General features: G+C 41.4%; 1 protein-coding gene and 1 long non-coding RNA gene across 2 annotated transcripts in view; one reads left to right on the top strand and one right to left on the bottom strand.

Annotated features, from left to right (window-relative positions):
* LOC138783408 (uncharacterized) overlaps nucleotides 1–21,946 on the top strand; it is a 54,024-nt gene extending 32,078 nt beyond the window's left edge. The window contains exons 4-5 of the long non-coding RNA XR_011361682.1: nucleotides 1,575–1,684; nucleotides 21,779–21,946. This is a non-coding gene — a long non-coding RNA (uncharacterized lncRNA). The remainder of the gene's footprint in view (nucleotides 1–1,574; nucleotides 1,685–21,778) is intronic.
* Nucleotides 1–23,141, bottom strand: part of EXOC2 (exocyst complex component 2) — a 128,472-nt gene that overhangs the window by 54,694 nt on the left and 50,637 nt on the right. Inside the window, exon 11 of the mRNA XM_069958092.1 lies at nucleotides 3,533–3,658. Coding sequence (XP_069814193.1) covers nucleotides 3,533–3,658 — 126 coding nt within the window. The remainder of the gene's footprint in view (nucleotides 1–3,532; nucleotides 3,659–23,141) is intronic.

A 23,141-nucleotide genomic window follows, 5' to 3' on the forward strand; every position in this document is an offset into this window, starting at 1 on the left:
TGGCCAGGCTGGATGGAGAAGAAGGGGAAAAGTGAGCAACTCCGATTGGAGAAGACGCCTGTAACTGCACTGTGATCACTTATGGTGTGTAAAGCCTGTGTGGAGCCTATACATGCCACTGTATGGCCAATGATGATATTGGACTGTGGATTTTATTCCGTAGCAGTGGTAGCATTATTCAGTATGTGGGGGTTTAGTCAGTGAGAGGGGGTAATATTTTTCTCATGTAAACTGGTACTGTTTGTATTATTCATCTTAACATACTGGATTTGGTTGGTAACAATATAGTGGTAATGGCAGTGGTCATGGTGCTATAATGCTTTTCCTAATACTATATATACATATTGCTCTCTCTTCACAGCTTAGTGGTCAGTTGTTTGGGGGGGGGGGGGCCCAATCAAAAGTTTGCTATGGGGCCCAGCTAGTTCTAGTTACGCCCCTGGCCTGGGGCACACGACTACCCAGGTGGGGACCAAAAAGGGGACTACTAGAGTGGAAGGCAAAGTTAAGGGAGAGAAAGAAGAAAGAATAAGAGGGAGAGGGTAGGGAGGGGGGGGGGTGGGGGGGGGGGGGGGGGGGGGGGAGGGACAGGTAGGGCCTCTCCTCACTGAGCCAGAAGGGTCCGGTACTCATCCGTCTCGGTGAATTGGTCCCAGTATAACCACGTCCGAAAAAACTTTGCGTTATGTCTTCCATATGTTTGGTGTCCTCAACTTTACGAATAGGGTTTCAAAGTGTGTGGAGGGGCGAGCGAAACCAGAAGGGTTCGGTAGCGAGCGGAGGAAATGGTTAAGTTGCAGTGCCCTCCAGAACCCTAAGGGAGCTGGGTCCGAGAGGTCTCGTAGGTCAGTAAGGGATCGCCATGCCGAGCCATGAAGGAAAGTAGTGGCTCGGAAGGAGCCAGCTCGCAACCAGGTTCGGAAGATCGGGTCCTCCAAGCTGATCGGAAAGGCAGGGTTGCCCAAGATGGAAAACAGGGGGGAGGGGGGAGGGGCCAGGAAGCTAGTGGAAAGGTGCTTATGACACATCTTCAGTGTGGGAACAATAGTGGGATGAGAGCCGGCAAAACGCGCAGAGGCTGGGATCCACGGAGCTGCCAATAGGGGGATTGGGGAAATCGTCATTTCCAGGCCGACCCACAATTTAGTGGGGGCGTGGCGATGCCAATCGAGTACCCGAGTAAGGTGTGCAGCTACATAGTATTGATAAAGATTGGGACGAGCCAGATCACCTTTTGCTTTCGGACGGTATAAGATTGATTTGGCGAGACGAGGTTGCTTGTGTGCCCAAATAAATTTAGTGAGGAATGTAGACAGTTGCCGGAAGTAGGATAGGGGGACCGCAACTGGAAGGGCTTGAAAAAGATATAGCAAGCGCGGCAAGACAATTATTTTGAAGATCGCGCAGCGTCCAAACCAGGTGAAGGTACCCCCGTGCCACTTGAGCAAGTCTGCTTCAATGCGCTTGAGCATGGGTAAGAAGTTAGCTTTGAAAAGGTCGGCTGAGCCCCTATGCATTTATATATAAGCACAGGCTTATAGTTAAAAGTAAACTGCTTTGTATTCTTCCTCCAGCCACTAGATGCTGCACTTTCCTCCCAGCTCCAGGGCCTGCCAAGGAAGTCCCAGATGCAGCTAGCACAGCCTAAAGGAAGAGACAATGGTGGTGTGCTTCAGGGATCCAGGTACATATGTTTTTTTTTTTTTTTTTCTAACTAATGGGGGATGGCTCTGGTGTATGCTTGTAGCTCATCCCCTGGATACAATCAGCTCTGGGGTACATTTATGCTCGCAAATCTTTGTCGGCCATTCAGTGCTCACATGTTCCATAAATACACTGGGGCCCTGACCCTTGTGTATATAATATGCTGGGGAACCGATCCTGAGGTATATAATATGCTAGGGATCTGATCCTGGAGTATAAAATATTATGGTGACCTGATAATAAGCTGGGGACCTGATCATAGAGTAAATAATATAGTGAGGACCTGATCATGGAGTATATAATATACTAGGGACCTAATCATGGAGTATATAATAATATAATGGGGACTTGACTATGAAGTATATAAAATACTGGGGACCTGATCATGGAATATATAATATACTAGGCACCTGATCATGGAGTATATAATATACTGGGGACCTGATCATGGAGTATAATATATACTGGGGACCTGTTCATGGAGTATATAATATACTAGGGACCTTATCATGGAGTATATAATATACTGGGGACCTGATACTGGAGTATGCTGTATATAGTATACTGGGGTTTGTCATATGCTCAGGTATTTAGTATTTTCCTTTCCAGGTCAAGAGAAAATTCTAAAAAGAAGAAAACAAGGGTAATAAGCCCCACCCCATATAAACCACACCCAAAATAGGCTACACACCCAACAAAACACAATAAGTCCCACCCCTTGCTGTCAAGGCCAAAGTGTCCCTGGCAAAAACAAAATTTGAATATTGGCAGCTATGTAAATATGTTTTTAGTCAGATAATCTGTGACATGACAAATGTGTTTTGGCTTGCTGTTTCAGTTGTGCTCAGAGTTGGACAAACCAAACACACTCACAATATCCATATTATTAACATATAGCATCAGACTTTTAGTGGTGAGAAGTAGATTTCAATTTCTACCATAGTATATGGTAACTTCTTGCTTGTATAAGGGTCTTAAAGGACCTGTCACAAATGATTCCCAGAAAGCACAGAATATCTAAATGTTATTAGGGGTCTGTGTAGGAAAGATGGGCGTCTCCAAACATTTTGGCTGCAAATTATGCTTGAAGGCATCCTAGGCAGATAATGATCCCATGTTACATATCATCTGTAGCCACAGGTTACAAATAAAAAAATGTTATCATTCAAGTGGATTAGGGGAAAAAAAGATGTCGATGACAAGCAGCTGGACCCCTAGAACTATCTTAAAATCTTTACTTTTCTAACACATTGCTTAACATGATGACTACACTATGTTAGTGAATGAGATACAGAGTCAGTCCTTGTAATGTGGGTAGATTTCACAGCTGTGCACAGGTTTGCATTCAGGGCTGTCAGCAGAGTCAGGCTGTCACATGGACAGTCCGACCCTGTATTGTGACAGCGGACCAAAAAGAAAATCAGTTTCCCTCTCAATGAGAGCTCTGAGCTGTTCCCTTTATCAGGGATTTGTATAGGGGGACAGCAGGGAACACATAGAAATTGTGCCACTTTCTTCTTGGGTCCTATCAGCTTTTGCACTGTTGTTAAAAGTTTTCTGTACCTAGTCATTATAACCCACGTACAGAGGCTATGTATAATGCTAAGGAACGGCAATGTGTTTAAAGCTATAGCAAGGCATTTAGTGCAGTTATAAATTATACAATGCACACATACATAGCATCATTGTGTATGGGAGAACTGAAGGATTAATGCAGCCTTCCAAAAGGTGAAATTCGTCTCTGCTCCTAAAAGCCCTGGCCATGCAGAGTTAGGGAAATTATGAAAATGACCCTTGCTTTCAGTCTAGGTATGTATTCTTTACTTACAGTCATTTCGTCCAGATTGAAAACTGCTGCCTCTCTTCAGTGATGCCGTCTGGCTAAGCCGGGCAATTGGAGATGGACGACCATCGCTGTCAATATCCAGCATTGGACTCTGGAGACTTGTGTTCCCTATAAAAGAGAGCAGAGAAAATAATTCAGTTATCACAGCATTACAGTGGAGAAAACACACACAAGGTTACAAGTAGGGATAGCTTAATGTTTTATCACGGCAGCCCAAATGTTACTTTACAATTTTACTTTACAGAAAAAAATGCTTTATAAAAGAGACTAAATTAAAAAAAAAAATCAGTAACTGGACTTTTTCAAATCTTTAAAATCAAGAACTATAATTTCCTTATGGGTACCCATGGGTACCTTATGTACCCATAATTTCCTTATACTTATTGTACCTATATTGTACCTATAATTTCCTTATGGGTACCCAGGGCCTGCATTGTGCAGGCCCTGCAATAGAGGTTTAATCATTCTTACGCTTATCTAGTGACTATGACTGCAGCTGGAGCAAGGAGAGCTCCACAATGATAAAGCATTGCTCAACAACCATTTACACATATGAAGTGTCATCATTTAAATTTTCACTAGAGGGCAACATAACACCAATATAAAGTCAGGCACACGTAAACTATAGTAATCTAATTTATTTCTATCAAACATGCACATATTAGAAACTAACTAGAAAATGGGGCATGGCTAACTGGAAAATAAAAATGTGCCAGATTTATTAAGCGGGTGTGCCATTATTTTGGCCAGAATATTACTATATAATAACTTGTCCATTTTTTGGTGTTTTACAATGAGAATAGTAGTAACCTATGTTGTACCTAGTTTATCTGAGAGGATGAGACATGCACTTAACACAGTGCATTATTTTGCTCTAGAGTGTTCACTTATTACATATGTTTAGTGGTCTGTATTTAATATGGAGCTTCAAATCACCTATATAGGCATAAGTCAGCCATTCACTTTTTAATAGCTGTCCAGACAAATAATTGTTTAGCCTCCAGCTATTTCTCCTGACCTCCCTATGCACATAAATATTCAGCATTGCCAAATCACCTATGTTGTCTATGTGGTGACAGCAGACAGACAAAATGTTATTTTTGATGCAGTAAAGAATTTACAGCTTTGTGTTAGGAAAGTAGAATTATGACAACGATATATCGAAAGTTAAAGCATAACTCATTAATGGAGTATTCTCCAAAAGTTAACTTAATCATAGAAAAAAATTATATATATATTTATTTTTACACATTTTAACATTGAGTGGCAACAGTCTTTCTGCTGCCACTAATGGTCAGAAACTGCACGGTTACTTAAGCCCTGGTCCTGACAGTTTTTTTTTTTCTTTATTAATTTTCAATAGTACAAAATCATGTTAAAACCTCCATTATCCACATCCTACATCATACAATCTCCATTTGCTAAATATACCCGGTCTAGTTCATTACCATCCATTATAAACATAACCAAACAGCATTATGGTCCGGAGGGGATTTCACCAGGGGACTCAATCCATCCCTTTACCTGGTCCTGACAGTTACAAGCTCTCCTGCTGCCCTGATGTTTATTCTAGTGCATTTTAACATTATGAGAGACATTACAATGAGTGAAGTTGTATATGTCAGTAGCGTCGCAGCAATGGCACCCACATTCGCTCTGCTACAGGCTGCCCCACTACAGACAGCTGTAATCTCTATTCTAATGCCGCATGAAGCAGTGACAGTGATACGTAACTGTGCTTAGGCAAGGGCTTGAGCAGTCCTGCAGTTCCTAAAACAGCTTCTGGTGGCAGGCTGTGTTGCTCCTTCTGGAAAGGCTGTGTTGCCCCTTACTGCTGCCACTCAATGTAAAAATGTTAAATGATATATATGTAATAAACATAAATCACAAAGTACACAGAAAACAAAACACAGAAAAAAACTAAGTTAGTTTAGTATAAAGTAAATATACAGAATTGTGGTTTTGCATTTTCAGCTGAAAAATGCCACAAGGAAAGATGGCGTACAACTGGCATCTAACTCCTCTTTATTTTATTTTTTGTATTAGACAAAAATATCAGGCATCTGTTAATAAGATCATAAATTGTCCTTTTCTGTTAATAAAAAATGTTGACATTTCTTTTAATTATATAATTTGGGGGAAATCTTGATGACAAAAATTATATATTTCTTTAAAAAAAATTTTTTCACCTGTTAGTGAAATGTAAAAAAAAAAAAAAGGCCATATTTCTAATATCACCTAAAAATATAAACTACTGCCCCTCCCAAAATATAAATCACAGGGAGTAAGTGACATCTTATTCTGGCTTCTGGCAACAGCTTGGCTCAAGAAGCCATAAATATCTGAAACTTTATTTAAATTAAAAAAAAAAAAGGCATTAACAAATGAAATCATAATAACCAGTTGCCAACCTATTTATACATTTCCAGCAGGAATATCAGAGGAATGACAACGCACAGCTCCCCAAAACTGTTATCACATCAGCTATGGGAGTATCTACTAAAACAGATAAAGCAGAAATACTGGTGGGATTTAATTTTAACCCAAATATCACCATACAAGGCCAACAAAATTCTCTAATATAGTGCCTGCCAAATAGAGCCATTCAATGTTCACATGTGTTAGACAATCAGACCCACGGCTCGCTTATAGCAGTACATGGGTTTCGTTCCAGGACTAAGGTTTCCTAAGTCACTGGTACACAGATTACTTGCGGCATAAAGAACTGCAGAATCTAAAATTAGAATAGGCACTTCTACAGGATACATGTCCTTGTAAAAACATGTCGTATACATTAGGATAATATCATGGAAGGGTCTTCTTCAGCTCCCTATATAAAGGCAGCTTCTTTATGGAGGCAGATGTGAATGCAGGTGAAGATGTGCATCCTCTTCATGGAAGTATCTCATACTGAGCTTTCCCACAGCCCACAATAGTCAGAGGGAATTTAGATCCGTAGCCTGAGGACTTTCTGAAGCCCGGCAGACTTCCTTACCACCCTTAAATACCTTTGAACATTTTTTCCTGCGCACAGCGGGTCCTTGTCCTGTGCTGCAGCCTGACCACCCACTGTTGCTTGTTGACCAAACAAGTAGTACTTGGGAGCTCGGCGGATACAAGTAGGGTATAGGATTCCTTCTCTACGTAAGGAGAATAATTTGCACACACATATTTCACTCTTCTGAGATAAGAAAACAGGGCAGCATAACAAGACGGTCTAAAATTATACTTATGTCAACAATGAGAAATGTTATTTAATTTTCTCCTGGGCCTAGAAGCTCTGTCACTGTCAGACTAGACAAAAAATCCTCTGGGCTAGATGAGGAGAAAAAACATTGGTTTAATTGTATTAGCAAAAAATACATGTAAATGTTCACCAATGTAGATGAATTATAATCTTTCTAGCTGGATATCTGTATACTGTCTAATAGTCTATGTGTAAAAGTGACACCAAATGCATCAAATATTCTGATAAATGTTGTATTGGTGGGAAGGGACATGCAGCCATTGTAACAGTGTGAATCCACAAATCCCCTACCAGCTCATTTATGTGTACAACACTGTTCATTATTAGGCTTTATCATTTTTTTATAGGTTGCTAGAGGCTTGCTAAAAATAAAAAATAATTATTACAGTACTTAGCCCTCTGTTCCGCAGCTCCTGGTCTGGCAACTTCTGGTCCCCTGCTACTCCTAGGTTCTAAGGTTGTGAATTGGAGCAGGACATGCTTGCTTCGCCAATTGCTGGCTAAGACACAGCTACAGCCAGTGATTGGCTGAGCTGGCAGGTCTTGCGGCCATTTGTCATTTCGGAAGCAGCTATAAGTGGGGAGCAATGGGAGTCCAAAAGTTGCCAAACCAGGAGCTGTCGACGACAAGGGTATTAAAGCACTTTTACCAGCCCCCAGTAACAGATAAAAAATTTGTAAGCGAATGTACCACTTCACTACCTAATTGCTTTTTTTTTTGTTTGTTTTACATCACCTGGTCAGAGTCTGCGCATCAATGCCAATGGAAGGGTCTATTTTTTCAAACAGCCACCCAGTTCCCGCTATTTGCGCCAGTTTTGTTATATGCCCCTCCTTCAGAATAAAGTCTGGCTGCGTCACTGAAGGGAGGGGATATTGGGGAATTGGGGGCAATGGGCCCGCCTCCTTTGCATGTCAAGAGACCGGCGCGGATGGTGGTAATCGCGACACCGCTGATAAATAAGGTGATAAGAAAAACAAAAAAAGATTTTAGTTAGCAAAGTGGTACACTGCTTTTCTTTATATATATATATATATATATATATATATATATATATATATTTATACTGAATTCCTTGTGGAAACAGCGGAATCCCCTTTATGACGCACAGTCCTCAATCAGGTTGGCTAACACCCAATACGTAGTCCAGGAAAAAAGTTTGGGAAGACAGCGTCCTTTTGTAGATTAAAAAGATTTCTTTATTTCGCCATATGCACACACAGAAAAATTACTACGTTTCGGCTCCTCTAATACATCCTGAGCCTTCCTCAAGTATAGTGCTACTACAGACTTACACCATATTTAAATATATATAGACCAATCACCAAGTTGTGACAATAAAACCATTAACCAATCAATAAGTTCCGTAGGCGGGGACACAATCACAGGTTATTTTATATCCATTATATCCGAATATACATCTTTATATACATATTAGCTTTCTCCAAAGCCCTTTATTATTCATACCCTCTCCTATGGGCACACGATCTCCTACCGATCCCCGAAGGACTCCTCCGCACGGATAGACACACCGCCTCCGCGGTGGCGAGGAGGCGGTGTGTCTATCTGTGCGGAGGAGTCCTTCGGGGATGAATAATAAAGGTTCAGGGAAGAAAAGGAGCGCTGCACCTCACACCTATGGCTGATACTAGTGACGCTTGGCTAAATAAAAAACACATCAGAATTTTGTGTATGAATTGATCAAGCCATACTGCCCCATGTACCATCGTGCAGGTGAACCGCATTTTGTTTCTCTCTTTTCTCCGTGTTTTGCACTCCTCCTGGTGAGACCCACATGACCGCAATTAGCAGGAGACACCTGAGTGCACATGGTTTTAATCCCTCCTGTCTTTTCCCATTCTGTCTGCAGCAGCTATGGTGAGCGCAATACCTCATCCAGACTTGTGCTGTTAGGGGGCGACCTTCTCTGCCGGCGTTGCTGGCCGGGTTCTGGTGTGGTGTTTTTGGGTCTGGTCCTGTGGCATGGGGGTTGCAGGGCCGTCCCATGGCCCCCAATCCCTGACTATGCGCGCCTGAGGGGTTGGTGGCCACTGACTGGCACGGTGTGGACTTAGTGTAGGGACCCATGTGTATCAGATACCTGCACGATGGTACATGGGGCAGTATGGCTTGATCAATTCAACACAAAATTCTGATGTGTTTTTTATTTAGCCTAGGGGCACCAGTATCAGCCATAGGTGTGAGGTGCAGCGCTCCTTTTCTTCCCTGAACCGCATGAATAATAAAGGGCTTTGGAGAAAGCTAATATGTATATAAAGATGTATATTCGGATATAATGGATATAAAATAAACTGTGATTGTGTCCCCGCCTACGGGACTTATTGATTGGTTAATGGTTTTATTGTCACAACTTGGTGATTGGTCTATATATATTTAAATATGGTGTAAGTCTGTAGTAGCACTATACTTGAGGAAGGCTCAGGATGTATTAGAGGAGCCGAAACGTAGTAATTTTTCTGTGTGTGCATATGGCGAAATAAAGAAATCTTTTTAATCTACAAAAGGACGCTGTCTTCCCAAACTTTTTTCCTATTTTCCTATATATATATATATATATATATATATATATATATATATATATGCTTATTGCCGTGGTCACAGGGATCCCGAGCGCAGTCTTTTTTTGAAATGCTGCCCGGTTCCCGATCCCTGCACTGTTCTTCTCCCCTGAACTCACCTGGCTGTATGCACTGGAGGCGGGGCCGCCACTCCCCAGTGTGACCATATGCCCTCCCTTCTGTGATACGGTTCCATTAGAATCATGGAGCCACATCACAGAGTTAATATTGTCAGAGTCGGGAGTGCAAGGCCCACCTCAGGTTGTCCGGGTTTAGCACACTGATGGCCATCAAGACTTGATATGACACCTGAAGGTTACTGCAGTTCAATTTAATAGTAGCGGAGTTGCAGTACCCCATGCCACCACTACAACAGCATTGCGAAGCCCCGCCCACAGTGCCACCATTGGCCCCACCCCGTCGTGACGCCTTCTGCCCATTGGCCCCTGCCCCCTCAATGTCCGTTGTATGGGCCGACCTAGAGGGGTGAGGCCTAGACCTTTAGGTCAGCCTGTGCCAATGGTCGGCGAGGGGGCGGGGCCTATGTGCAGATGACATTGTGGAGAGGCGGGGCCAACGGTGGCACTGTTGCCATGAAGCCCCGCCCACTTAGCATAATCTACAGTTGAAAAAAAAAAATCACTTTTTACTTGAACAAGCAGCATGACGTGTGATATAAAATAAGGTAAGAAAACTGATAAATTTACCCTTTACACCTGTGTAGAGAATTCAGAATGCAAAAAGGGGGTGACAGTGTCACTTTAACCCCTTGCCTCTCCAACCTGTTTTGGCCTTAATGCCTGGGGCCTATTTTTCAAATATGACCTGTCTCTCTTTATGTAGTGATAACTCTGCGATGCTTTTAACTATCGCGGTTATTCTGAGATTGTTTTTTGTGACATATTCCTCTTTATGTTTGTGGTATACTTTGGTTGATACACTCAGTAGTTTCTTGTACAAAAAAAACACATTTGCGCAAAATTTTTGAAAAATTTACATTTCTATATATTCAAAATTCTCTTTTCCTAAAAAAGATAGTCATGTCATGTAAACTAATTATTAATGCAACATCTACAACATGTCTACTTTATGGTGACATCATTTGGTGAATGTCCTTTTACTTTTATTATGTTAGAGGACTTTGAAATTTTGCAGCGATTTTTCAAATTTTCATGAAAATTTCCATTCTGATTTTATTAGGGACCAGTTCAGTTCTGAAGTGGATTTGTGGGGCATGTATGTTAGTGACCCCCATAAATCTCTCCACTGTAAAAACTACACCCCTCAAAGTATTCAAAGTGACATTTCATAAGTTTATTAACCCTTTAGGTGTTTCGCAGAAATTTAAGCAAGTTTGGGGGGAATTTAAAATGTTCATTTTTTTTGGCAGATATTCTATTTTAATTAACTTTTTCCTCTAACACAGCAAATACTAACTGAAAAATACCCATCACTATTTATTCCCCTTATTTCAGTGTTTCTAGAAATCCCCTATACGTGGCCGCAGTGCGTCACCTGAATACTTGTGTAAGACGAGTTGACAGTTCCATCTGTACCATTCTGGGGGACATGTGGCACCCTAATAATTTTTAATTACATTTTTTATGAGGTGGTATGAATAAAAAACATTATTATTATATTTTTTGTACGCCGTTAACTATACCTCACATATGAAATGTTATTGTTATTTGTCAGGTCGGTGCGATTACAGTGATATCCATTTTATATATCTTTTGTTATAGTTTATGACTAGAGATGAGCGAACCGGGTTCGGGTTCATCCGAACCCGAACGATCGGCATTTGATTAGCGGGGGCTGCTGAAGTTGGATAAAGCTCTAAGGTTGTCTGGAAAACATGCATACAGCCAATGACTATATCCATGTTTTCCACATAGCCTTAGGGCTTTATCCAACTTCAGCAGCCATTGCAAATTAAGTGCCGAAAGTTCGGGTTCGGATGGACTCGAGCATGTACGCTCATCTCTATTTATGACATTTATACTATAAATACTGTTTGTGTGTGTTACATATTGTAAGAGCAGTAATATTTTTATTTTTTCGCCAATGGAGTTATGTAAGGGCTTTTTTTGCGGCATAAGCTGACGTTTTTAGTGGTACACCTTTTGGGTACATGTGATGTTTTGATATCTTTTATCTATATTTTTTAGGGGGTGGGATTAAAAAAAAAATTGTCATTTTGATTAGTTTTTTACCCATTTTTTTTTTTGCAGCGTTAATCGGCGGGATAATTAATGTAACGGGTTAATAGATGAGGTCATTACGGACGCAGCGATACCAAATATGTGTATCTCATTTATAGGGGATAATTTATAAAGGGATATGGGGAATGTGTACATTTATTTAATTAATTAATTGATTTATTTAACATATTTAAATCAACTTTTACTTTTTTAGGTCCATCTATAATACATTACAGCACATGATCAGTGCTGTAATGTATTATAAAATGAATGAGCTGTCAGAACCTGATCTCCCTCCGGCTGCCAAAATGGGCCAAAAATGCAGGCTCTGGTTTCTAGAATCCCCAGGTATTTTTGTTTGAGTATGCGGGTTTTTCCAGAAAAATGTTTGTCTCAGATTTTTTGCCACACATGATGGTGCCAAGAGGCGTGTGCTAAAAAATTGAAGGGCTGCTTGTAGCTGGTAATCACTGGAGCTAGAAACTATCATAGAGACTATAATTTTGCTGCGATTTTGATGGAATTGCATTAAAAATATCGATATTGTATCGCAAAGTGCTCAATTTGCTACAAAATAGCACTAATTAAATACACCTTAAATTCTACGTGTGAACATAGCCTTAGGGTATGTTTGCACACACTGGAGTTTCATTGCAATTAAATGATACAGCACTGCGAAAAAAATGATCAATTATTACAAAAACAGCAGATTACTTCATCTACCCAAGACAAAAGTGTGTCTCAGCAGATGGCAACTGATCACAGCACATTCTGGGAAATGAACGCTGAGCTGTGATTGGCTGCTACCTGTCAGATTGATAAATGTGGGCCAATAAGACCATGTGCAGAGGCAAGCTCCAACAGACAGGTGGATGCTCTCTAGTGCTGACATAAGCGCCTTCTGTATTCTCCAATCACCATCCAGAAGATATCTGCAACCTCTAACTCTGCTTTGTCTACATATGCTTTTCATTCTGGATTTTATAATACATACCATTTTCTTACAGTAAGCAGTCTATATTAAATTCTATAAAGAAACATTTCATAAATGCCTAACAAGGCCAAAAAAGTTAAAACATAAATTAAAACCCAAGACCAGTAAACTATTTCTCATTACCAGAATGGCAGCCTAAAAAGTCCCATATTAAAAATAATAAAATATAGGAAAAATATAATTTGAAAGCACTGATAAGTCATGAAAGTTTGGCTTTTCTGCCGCTTACACAATTACATTTTAATTTGCGTCCACCTATTAATGCTAAGCATAGCTCACACTGTCAGGAGAATATTTTTACTAAGCCTGGGGGATGTGGTTTAGACATGAAATGGCTCCCAGCTGGAAAAAGCCTTTTTCCAGATGTACAGTAAGTGAGGGCAAACGCAAGGGAGCCAGCTGCTTGGATAACAAGACTCCTTTGACATCAGCGTAACTTCTTGTGTCTAATGCTGTAAATACATATAATCCTAGTCAAGGCAATAAGAATGAAGCTGTATGCTGTGTGCATGGAGTGTACCATCGCAGCAATAGGACAAAATTTTGCAATAAATATAAAATCTGTATTCCTTTTTCCTTTGGAAGATTTTGATACTAGATTTTACAGAACACTTAAGCTAAAAGTGATTAATCCCTATATTATTGGAATTCATATGCAACCTTATCCACTACTCTGCTCTCATCCAGATTATTATCTTAACCCCTCCCCTTCACTCTGACCTCAAACAATTCTATTTCTCACTTTTCTTCTCCCAAATATAAAACTGACTTATTAATATATACATTTTTAAAACATCATATTGTTCTAATAACCCAATACAGTACGATACACTAAGATATTAGCATCACAACTTTCTTTCATAGTGGAGCCTTGACAGCTACGCTGGAGCCATTTGCAGAAAGAAAAAGAATCAATTCACTTAGCATTAAAATTCTATGATTTTTTTTTTCTTACAGTATGTGTGTCAAGACAACTCTCAGTCTTGACACATGGTAGTGCTCACTGATAGCAGCAATGACACACCTAAACTCGTGATTTAAGTAAGCACTTTCATTTTGTTAAGACTAAGAGGTGCTAAGCAGCAGGACCAGGTACAGTTAGAATGGAACATTGGGGGGTTGCTTATTGCTTTTACCCCAGCGAATGGCTATAAAAATTGAAATGAAAAAATAAAAATAAATAAATAAAACTTAAAAATATAAATAAATAAAAAAATATAAATAAATAATAGATATGACTGAACAACAAGCATAGTTTCTTTACATTTCCTTACACAGTTCAGGGCTCATTTACACTTCTGTATTACAGATCCATATTCATTTTTATCTTCTTTTAACTGAAAAAATGTGTCCAATGACCTGTCACCCCAGTTGCCGGGGCAGAGCCCGTCCGACCACCCGGTGGAGCCCCATATGCTTACCTCTTGCACAAAGTCACGCTCCTGGACCCTGTCCCGCCGACGAGAAGTCGCTGTCGGAAGCCCTGCGCACACGTTATGCTGATTACCAGAGGTGACTCCGCCTCGGCGGCGGGATCGGGTCCAGGAGCGGGACTTTGAGGAAAGGGTAAGTATATGGGGTTCCACCGGGGGAATTGGGCGGCCTCTGCCCTGGCAACTGGGGTGACAGGTTCCCTTTAAAGTGAATCTGTCAAATGCAATTCATGTTCTATAATGTGGATACTGTTAGTAACATATTAGGTCAAGGAGACACACAGAAACTTTCATATATTACTTTGTGATTCCAGAAAGTAAAAAAATGCTTTTATTATACAGAGAAAAATGTTATTATACAGAGAAAAAAAAGAGATGTTTTCCCCACACTCCTGATCTGCTCAAATTTGTAACAACTCCCATCCCTTTACCTGCATAGAGCTTGCAGGTAACTGTCAATTAGGCATGGCCAGGTATAGGATGGGCAGTTAGGAGGTATTCAAGGGAAAGATTCTCTGACACTTTTCACTAGAGGAAAAAATTATTTTTATGAAAGTACAGTCAGCTATATGAAAGGTACCATGTGTCACCTCAATCTAACAGCTATCTAACAGTGTCAGCAGTTTGGAACATGAATTACAGCCCACAGATTTGCAGATACAAGCAATTGTTTTATGCGCATTTAGGATCTGCAGTAGATTTGATGGCGCAGACTTGAAGTTTCAGATTCAAAGCAAATCAAATCTGCGCCATCAAATCTGCTGCAGATCCTGTATGTGTGAACGCACCCCTAAATTTTTTAACCTTTACATTACTTAATATCATTTCTTAGACCTTATCTCAGGGTGTTGATGATATTTTAAAATGAAAAAAATTAAAATAAGCACATAACATAACAACTGAAATAGGATAGTATATAAGGCCATGTTCACACAGCGTATTAATTTCATTAACAACGGCCATCCTTTTCAGTGGAAAGAACGTCCCTTGGTAATTATATTAATATGTTTGCATTGATTTCAATGCAACAAATGCCATAGTGTATACACTACGGCTGTTGTAGAAAATAATGATTTGGCGAACAGCGGCCGTAGAAAAAGTTATACACACAATATAAAGTAGAGCTAGCAGCCGTACTTTACATTGTGTTTAATGCTTAATTGGACTGCGGGCACACCCAAAGGTGCCCATATTCCAAATGCAGCTGATACCACAGTGTCGGCCACAGGAACATGTAATACAGTGGCCGTAGTTTGCTGCTGAATACAGTGTGTAAACATGGCCTAAAAGAGTAAAAGTAAAAAAGTATACAGTATACAAAACAGTATTACTTTTCTACAACCAGCATGCACCATCAACTACCTTCTGGCCTGATAGGCTTCAATTTCAAACCCTTTCAGATTTTGTTAAGTTTATAAGGCTACGTTCACATTAGCGTTTGACCATCCGGCACCATTCCGTCTACCTTTTCCGTTTTAGAGTAGGCAAAACGGAAACTGTCGGATCCGTTAAAATCCCCATAGATTCCCATGCTATTTTAGTGTGCTCCGTTTGCCCTAATTGTGCTCCGTTTGCATGCAATCCGTTCAAGATCCGTTTTTTTGAACGGAAGAAAAAATAGTGTTTGCAGTATTTTTCTTTCTGCTTAAAAAAACGGATCACGAGCGGAAAGTGCACTTCCGGTTTTTTTTTACATCGTAGTCAATGAGGACGGATCTAAAACGGAAGGTATTTCCGTTCACATCCGTTTTTTTTCATCCGTTTATGCACTGAGCATGCGCAGAAGCAGCAAGAAACCAAAGAAGAAAAATAAACGGATAGAAAAATGGATGCTGACTGATGCAAACGGATGCAAACTGATGTACAAAAGTCAGTTTTTTAAAGCCAAAATACAAACGGACCATTAAAAAAAGATGAACATTTTGCAATCAGTTTGCATCAGTCTGCTCATCAGTTTATGCTCATCCGTTTAATTAATATAGACGGATCCGTTAGAAACAAAGAAAAACGCTAGTGTGGCCGAGCCCTAAGACACATCAGGAAAGCAAACATGTGTGTGAAATAGATTCCTCATTCTAATCAGTCAAGACTCGCCTTTAAATAATTACACTTTAAGTAGTTTTCTTTCTCCACTTCAGCCCAAGCCTGCAAATATCATCTTGATTGTACTTTTGTTTGTTTAAACAGACCAGTTTCTAAACTCTCCTACTCTTTGTTCTCCTTCCCAGACCACCATAGGTTTTTCTGTAATTTGGGGAGTCTCGCCCAGCCCATGGACACACACAGACTGTAAAATGGTTCTTTTACTGCAGCCCCACAAGCCAATTTCAGCACTGTCTGGGATCAGTCCTTTGCTATAACCTCTGCTATTCATCACTGGACTGTCCAATAAAAGGAGGAGGATAAAGATAAGAGATGTTTTTGTAAATGACATGCTCATATCTACCAAACCAAACTTCTAATGCAAACTCCATAGCAATGCATGCCAGGACAAGCTGACAGCAGGGATTTACAGGATGTACTGCAGGTTAAGTTGTCCTACTCCTTTCTGTGACCTCTTGGAATCTACTATTGTGTAGGTCTATCATAAAAATAGAATATGAGCATCACGCTAATGGTTTAGGAATGACTCAGTCCTAGCCTAACAAATACAAACTAAATTTGCTAGGAATTTCCTAGATGTTCTCAATGTAATCTAATATTAATGTTTAAAGACTGGTTGTCTGGTTTAGACAAGCCCGTTCAAATGCCCTATAAAAGGTTATACTGTTAATAAAAGGGATTCACTAACCCAAAGTGGTTCCCACTCTAGAAGGCCAAGCAGATTGCCTTTAATGGTCACTGTTTAATGCTTCATTTCCCTTGCAAAATAACCTTGGTTGCCAGCAGCAGAACCCAATGTAAACATGGGATCTCTTGAATGAAAATACTGATATTTAGAAATTAAAGGGGTACTGTAGGTTCTCAGACATGTCAAAAGTTACTGATCACAGTGGGATTCATTCCCGAGACCCGCTACAATCCTGGAGATACAGTCATGGGAGTGCATGGTAGTGTACTGCACACCCGGATTGCAGGAAGATCCATCTCATTCACTGCATTAGAGTCTATACAGCAAACAAGTCATATGTGATTAAAAGATGAAGATGTGTGTACTCCTCTAGGCTGCATTTCGGGTTTGCAGGGGGTCTTTGGAGTGAGACCTGATGCAATCAGTAGCTTAACATTAAAAAAAAAAAAAATCAAATGACAGTAACACTTTAATTTAGTATATAAAGTGTGGAAATACAATGTAGATCATATCCACCTTAATAATGCATCCATCCTAAAATAAATGTGAGTGCTTACAATTACTAATCCATGTCTTTAACTGAAGACACTGTACTCACAGTTTAAGGCTGGGTTCACAGTATATTTCAGTCAGTATTGTGGTCCTCATATTGCAACCAAAACCAGGAGTGGATTAAAAACACAGAAAGGCTCTGTTCACACACTGGTGAAATTGAGTGAATGGCCGCCATTTAATGGCAAATATTTGCTGTTATTTTAAAACAACGGCTGTTGTATTGAAATAATGGCAGTTATTTACGGTTATATGGCGGCCATCCACTCAATTTCACCATTGTGTGAACAGATCCTTTCTGTGTTTTTAATCCACTCCTGGATTTGGTTCGCAATATGAGGACCACAATACTGACTGAAATATATGTAGTATGTGAACCCAGCCTATGTCTTCAAATGTAACAAAACTTTTATTTTTTATTCATAATCCAGTACAGTGTAAACCTGAAGCTCAAAACTGATCTTCCCACTGCCCAGACACGCTGCTTTGCCACACATGTTTCTTGACACACCTCCTTCCTCCATGTGGCAGACATTTTGGAGTATAGCAATACTTCCTGATGAAGTTGTTAATGTGAAAAAACATGTTGATGGGGCATATTATATTTTAATAGCAACCTTCCCTGTGCATGATGAATGAGTTAACCAAGGGACAAGGCACTGAGTATACCTCTAGCCTTGATATATTACAGGGGTCCTCAACTGGCGGACCGCGGTCCGAACCCGGACCGCGGAGGCCAGCTGTCCGGACCCCTGGTCAGACCTCCTAACCTCCCGGGACGGACCGGATCCGGGGCTGTTAGGAGGTCCCGCTCCCCACCGCACTGCCTCCCGCCCCATAGGCGTACTGTCCTTAGATGTCAGTACGCCTGTGGGGCTGGGGGCAGTGTCGGTCCGGCCCCCGGCTGATACGCGCTCTGTAGGGACGTCCCGGGGATTCCCCAGCAGAGCGCGCACCACAGACCTCAGTGTACGCTGCCGGCCTGTCCTTCCCGGAAGTGCAGGCCGGCGGCGTATGCTGAGGTCACTGATGCGCGCTCTGCTGGGGAATCCCCGGGACATCCCTACAGAGCGCGTATCAGCCGGGGGCCGGACCGAGGGGAGAAGAGAAGAAGACAAGACGACAGGCGCGGCGGGGGAGCGAGGTGCTAGGTGAGTTGTGGGTTGTTTGTTTTTTTTCTCTGGGGGCTATCTATAAGGGGAGAGCGCACTGGGGGGCTATATACTACTGAGGGGAGCTCGAAGGGGGCTATATACTGCAGGGGGAGAGCACAGGGGGCTATATACTACTTGGGGGCTATATACTACTGGGGGGAGCTCACAGGGGGGTTATATACTACTGGGGGGGCTATATACTACTGGGGGGAGCTCACAGGGGCTATATACTGGGGGCTATATACTACTGAGGAGAGCTCACAGGGGGCTATATACTACAGGGGGAGAGCACAGGGGGCTATATACTACTTGGGGGGCTATATACTACTGGGGGAGCTCACAGGGGGGGCTATATACTACTGGGGGGGCTATATACTACTGGGGCAGCTCACAGGGGGCTATATACTGGGGGCTATATACTACTGAGGAGAGCTCACAGGGGGCTATATACTACAGGGGGAGAGCACAGGGGGCTATATACTACTTGGGGGGCTATATACTACTGGGGGAGCTCACAGGGGGGGCTATATACTACTGGGGGGGCTATATACTACTGGGGGGAGCTCACAGGGGGCTATATACTACTGGGGGGAGCTCACAGGGGGCTATATACTACAGGGGGAGAGCACAGGGGGGGCTATATACTACTGGGGGAGCTCACAGGGGGCTATATACTACAGGGGGAGAGCACAGAGGGGCTATATACTACTGGGGGGACCTCACAGGGGGCTATATACAACTTGGGGAGAGCACAGGGGGGCTATATACTACTGGGGGAAGCTCACAGGGGGGCTATATACTACTGGGGGGAGCTCAAAGGGGGCTATATACTACAGAGGGAGAGCACAGGGGGCTATATACTACTGGGGGTAGCTCACAGGGGCCTATATACTACTGGGGGGAGCTCAAAGGGGGCTATATACTACAGGGGGAGAGCACAGGGGGGCTATATACTACTGGGGGGCACTCACAGGGGGCTATATACTACAAGGGGAGAGCACAGGGGGGCTATATACTGCTGGGGGAGCAACAGGGGGCTATACACTACTGGGGGAGAGCGCACAGGGGGGGCTATACACTACTGGGGGAGCAACAGGGGGGGTTATATACTACCAGGGCAGTCACCCCCTTTGTACCGAATAGCAAAGGGCTGTTGAGAGAGAAAAAAAATGCCAGTTTTCCTGCTAATAAGCAGCAATTCTGTATATAAATAGTTGAACGTTTGTGAAAATTAACAAAACACAATTTCCTACTGATGTTCAGCTCGGACCTTCACCTGACAATAGACCCCGGTAAGTGGACCTTCACTAAAAGTTGTTGAGTACCCCTGATATATTAGATCAGTTAGATATATGTAAAGGGAGACCTGCAAATTTTAATCTTTATGTCTTAAATTAAAACAATACAATGTTATTTTTTAGGGGTGCGCTAACTAAGAGTGTTTTTCTCCCCCGCCCCCCCGGCTCACTACCTGAGGGTTTTTGTAAGTGACATATCCAAGGACACGCCCCCTTTCTCAAGCGCATGAGGAGGGAGGCGTGTACTACAAAATGACCACAGCAGAGCAGCGTGTCTAGGCAGTGGGAAGATGGTGCATTAGCCTTCAGTTTAAGTTGTACACTGAACTGGATTGTGAATAAAATAAAAGCTTTTTGTTACGTATGAAGATTTAATCTGTGAGTACAGTGTCTTCTATTAAAAAACAGGAAAAAGTAAATGTGAGCACTTTCCGGGACACACAGAACGTGTCGCTGTCCATTGTAAAAAGTTTTGGACACGTCATAGAGACTTGTCAAAAGTTTTGATCGGTCCGGGTCTGAGTGTTCAGACCCATATCGATCGGGAGAACAAGTGCAGTGTCATGTGATATTATTTGGGCTCCATAGACTTACATAGGCAATCAGTCCGATTGATCAAACGACACTGACCAAGGAGAGGATTGTGCCTGGCGCAGTCTTCTTACAATTTCTTCTCCCGATCAGTACAGGTCTGAACTCTCAGACCCGGACCAATGAAAACTTTTTCAAAATCTTTTAGAAATGACAGTGACACTTTAAGGAGCATATAATACACAGTATATTTCCACACTTTATGTACCAAGTTATATTCTGTTATATTCTGCTATGCTGTCCAGAGATTGCAACAATTTAGCCAGACAAACACATAACAGACATCTTTCACAGAAAGACAAATATTCTTTGCACATATCCAAATATGAATCTCTTTTCTCCATCACTAAAATGTACCCACTGGTTTGTATATCATAAAATGTTTTTTTTTTCCTCTATTGTGGGTTAAATACTATAGCATCCATGGTAGAGGACGAAATCCACTTGTATATTATTTAAAAAGAGGGAGGAAAAAATTAGTCTCTTCCTGACTTAACCTTCACTGAGACGCTATGGCAGCAGCCTAAATAGGCACGTTACATTTAGAAGCCCTGCAATGTGGCTGAATTAAAAGCAATTCTGCACAAATGGTCTGGTAGGCCAATATTTCTCTGCAACTACATTGAAGACTGATCCGCAGCTTTTGCAGCAATAAGTTGCAGTTACTGTTGCTAAAAGCAGCATACCCAAGGTCTTAAACTGGCCATACACATTAGAACTCACTGAAATAAATGAGACTGATATCTAAGGTGTATATTGGTTTCCCAACTCTCCCCCGATAGCATATGTAAGGGAAGAGAAAGACTGGGCATGTGCCAGGATCTAGGAGCAGCATACTTCTCTCCCCTATTCACTTCACACTCAGATGAACCAAACATGCATGTGAATGGAGAAATTGGACAACTATCTAAGGCTGGGTTCGCACTGCGTTTTTGCAATCAATTTTTTTCATGTTTTATGCAAAAAAACATTTGTGGGCATTTGTTTTTATCCATTTTTGCACGGACTTGCGTTTTGATCTGTTTATTTTTAATGGAAGTAAAGGGAAAAATGGATCAAAAGAGATGAACACAAATGCATCTGTTTTTTGCATACAACGGATTTAAAAAAAAAAAGGCTTGCAAAAACGCAGTGTGAACCCAGCCGTATACATATAGCCAGATTTAGCTTAGGAGGCAATCACTTTTTTCATAAAGCCAGTTGGTACCTTCAATGAGTAACCTTCAGTTTATCACTTTTAAAACTGTGCTGTATTATATTCTGGTTGATTCAATTTATATATAACACAGTTAGTACTTGTATGTGAATATGTATCTTTTTATTAATCATTTGGTTTGGCCTATGATGCATCATTTCCAACTTTCTTTTTTTCAATATTTTTTTCTAGGGAGAGGTAACCAGCATGAGGATGACACAGTTACTGGCCTGGGAAGAAAATGTGTCAGTACGATGGCAGTGTAAGTTAGATTTCCAGTAACAAATCTCTGGGCTGGCCTCAAGGGTTTCAAACGCTATACTAAGTCCTTTCCTTCTGAAAACAAACAGTGGTCTGACATCATAGTCTTCACCAATGTGGTCTTCTGACACATATAAATTTCATTTATTGAGCTGTATTATGGCTTGGTTTTCGAAAAGACTTTAAATTTGATGGTTTCTCATGTACTTGAATGGGACAAAGCTACAAGATCTATTACATATAGTTCAAAAAGTATAGTATGTGCATATAAAAACCAGTGTAAAGGCTGATGTAAAGAATAAAGAGGTTGCAGCGCTCCATTAAGTCAGGTGAAATTTTTTATTAAAGTATTGTATTGCCCCCCAAAAGTTATACAGATCACCAATATACACTTTGCGGGAAATGCACATAAAGTGCTTTTTTCCCTGCACTTACTACTGCATCAAGGCTTCACTTCCTGGATAACATGATGATGTCACGACCCGACTCCCAGAGCTGTGCTGGCTGTGGCTGCTGGAGAGGATGATGGCAGAGGGATGATCAGTGTCCCTCCAGTGCCCTGTGTCCCTCAGTGTCCCCCTGCCATCATCCTCTTCAGCGGCCACAGCCCGCACAGCTCTGCGAGTCGGGTCGTGACATCACCATTTTATCCAGGAAGTGAAGCCTTGATGCAGTAGTAAGTGCAGGGAAAAAAGCCCTTTATGTGCATTTCCTGTAATAACTGTATATTGGTGATTTGTATAACTTTTGGGGGGCAATACAATACTTTAATAAAAATGTTCGCCAGACTTCTCCTTTAAGCGCTCCAAGCCTTCCAACACCTGAATCAGCAGGGGTGCTGACAGTTAGACCCCCGCTAACCAATCTAATAATGATAGCATGTCCTCTGAATAAGCCATCAATTGTAAAAGTGTGGATAAAGTTATAAAGCTCCCCAAAAACATAACTATCATGTTGCTGAGGTTCATTGTTCCATGTGCAGATGAAGATTGTTGGGTTGCTGTATAATCTGGCGAGTTCCATGCACAAGCCCCCCATTCTAATGGATCAGGGCTCATAACCTGGAATTGTCTATGTTAAGTAAAGTGGTATCTCTATCTGACATATTTATGCCATAGCCACTGGATATGCTAAAATGCATAACAGTGGAGCATGAACTATTGGAAGTATGCAGGTACCCCCATTTACCAACTCACACCAGCCACTTTCCTTACTGAAGTCAATGGAATAGTTTTACTTACATGTAGCCATCTGTACTGAAATCTTTGGAGTTATGGAGGGAGATAAATATTGC

Source organism: Dendropsophus ebraccatus, chromosome 2 (genome assembly GCF_027789765.1).
Source record: "Dendropsophus ebraccatus isolate aDenEbr1 chromosome 2, aDenEbr1.pat, whole genome shotgun sequence".
NCBI lineage: Eukaryota > Metazoa > Chordata > Amphibia > Anura > Hylidae > Dendropsophus > Dendropsophus ebraccatus.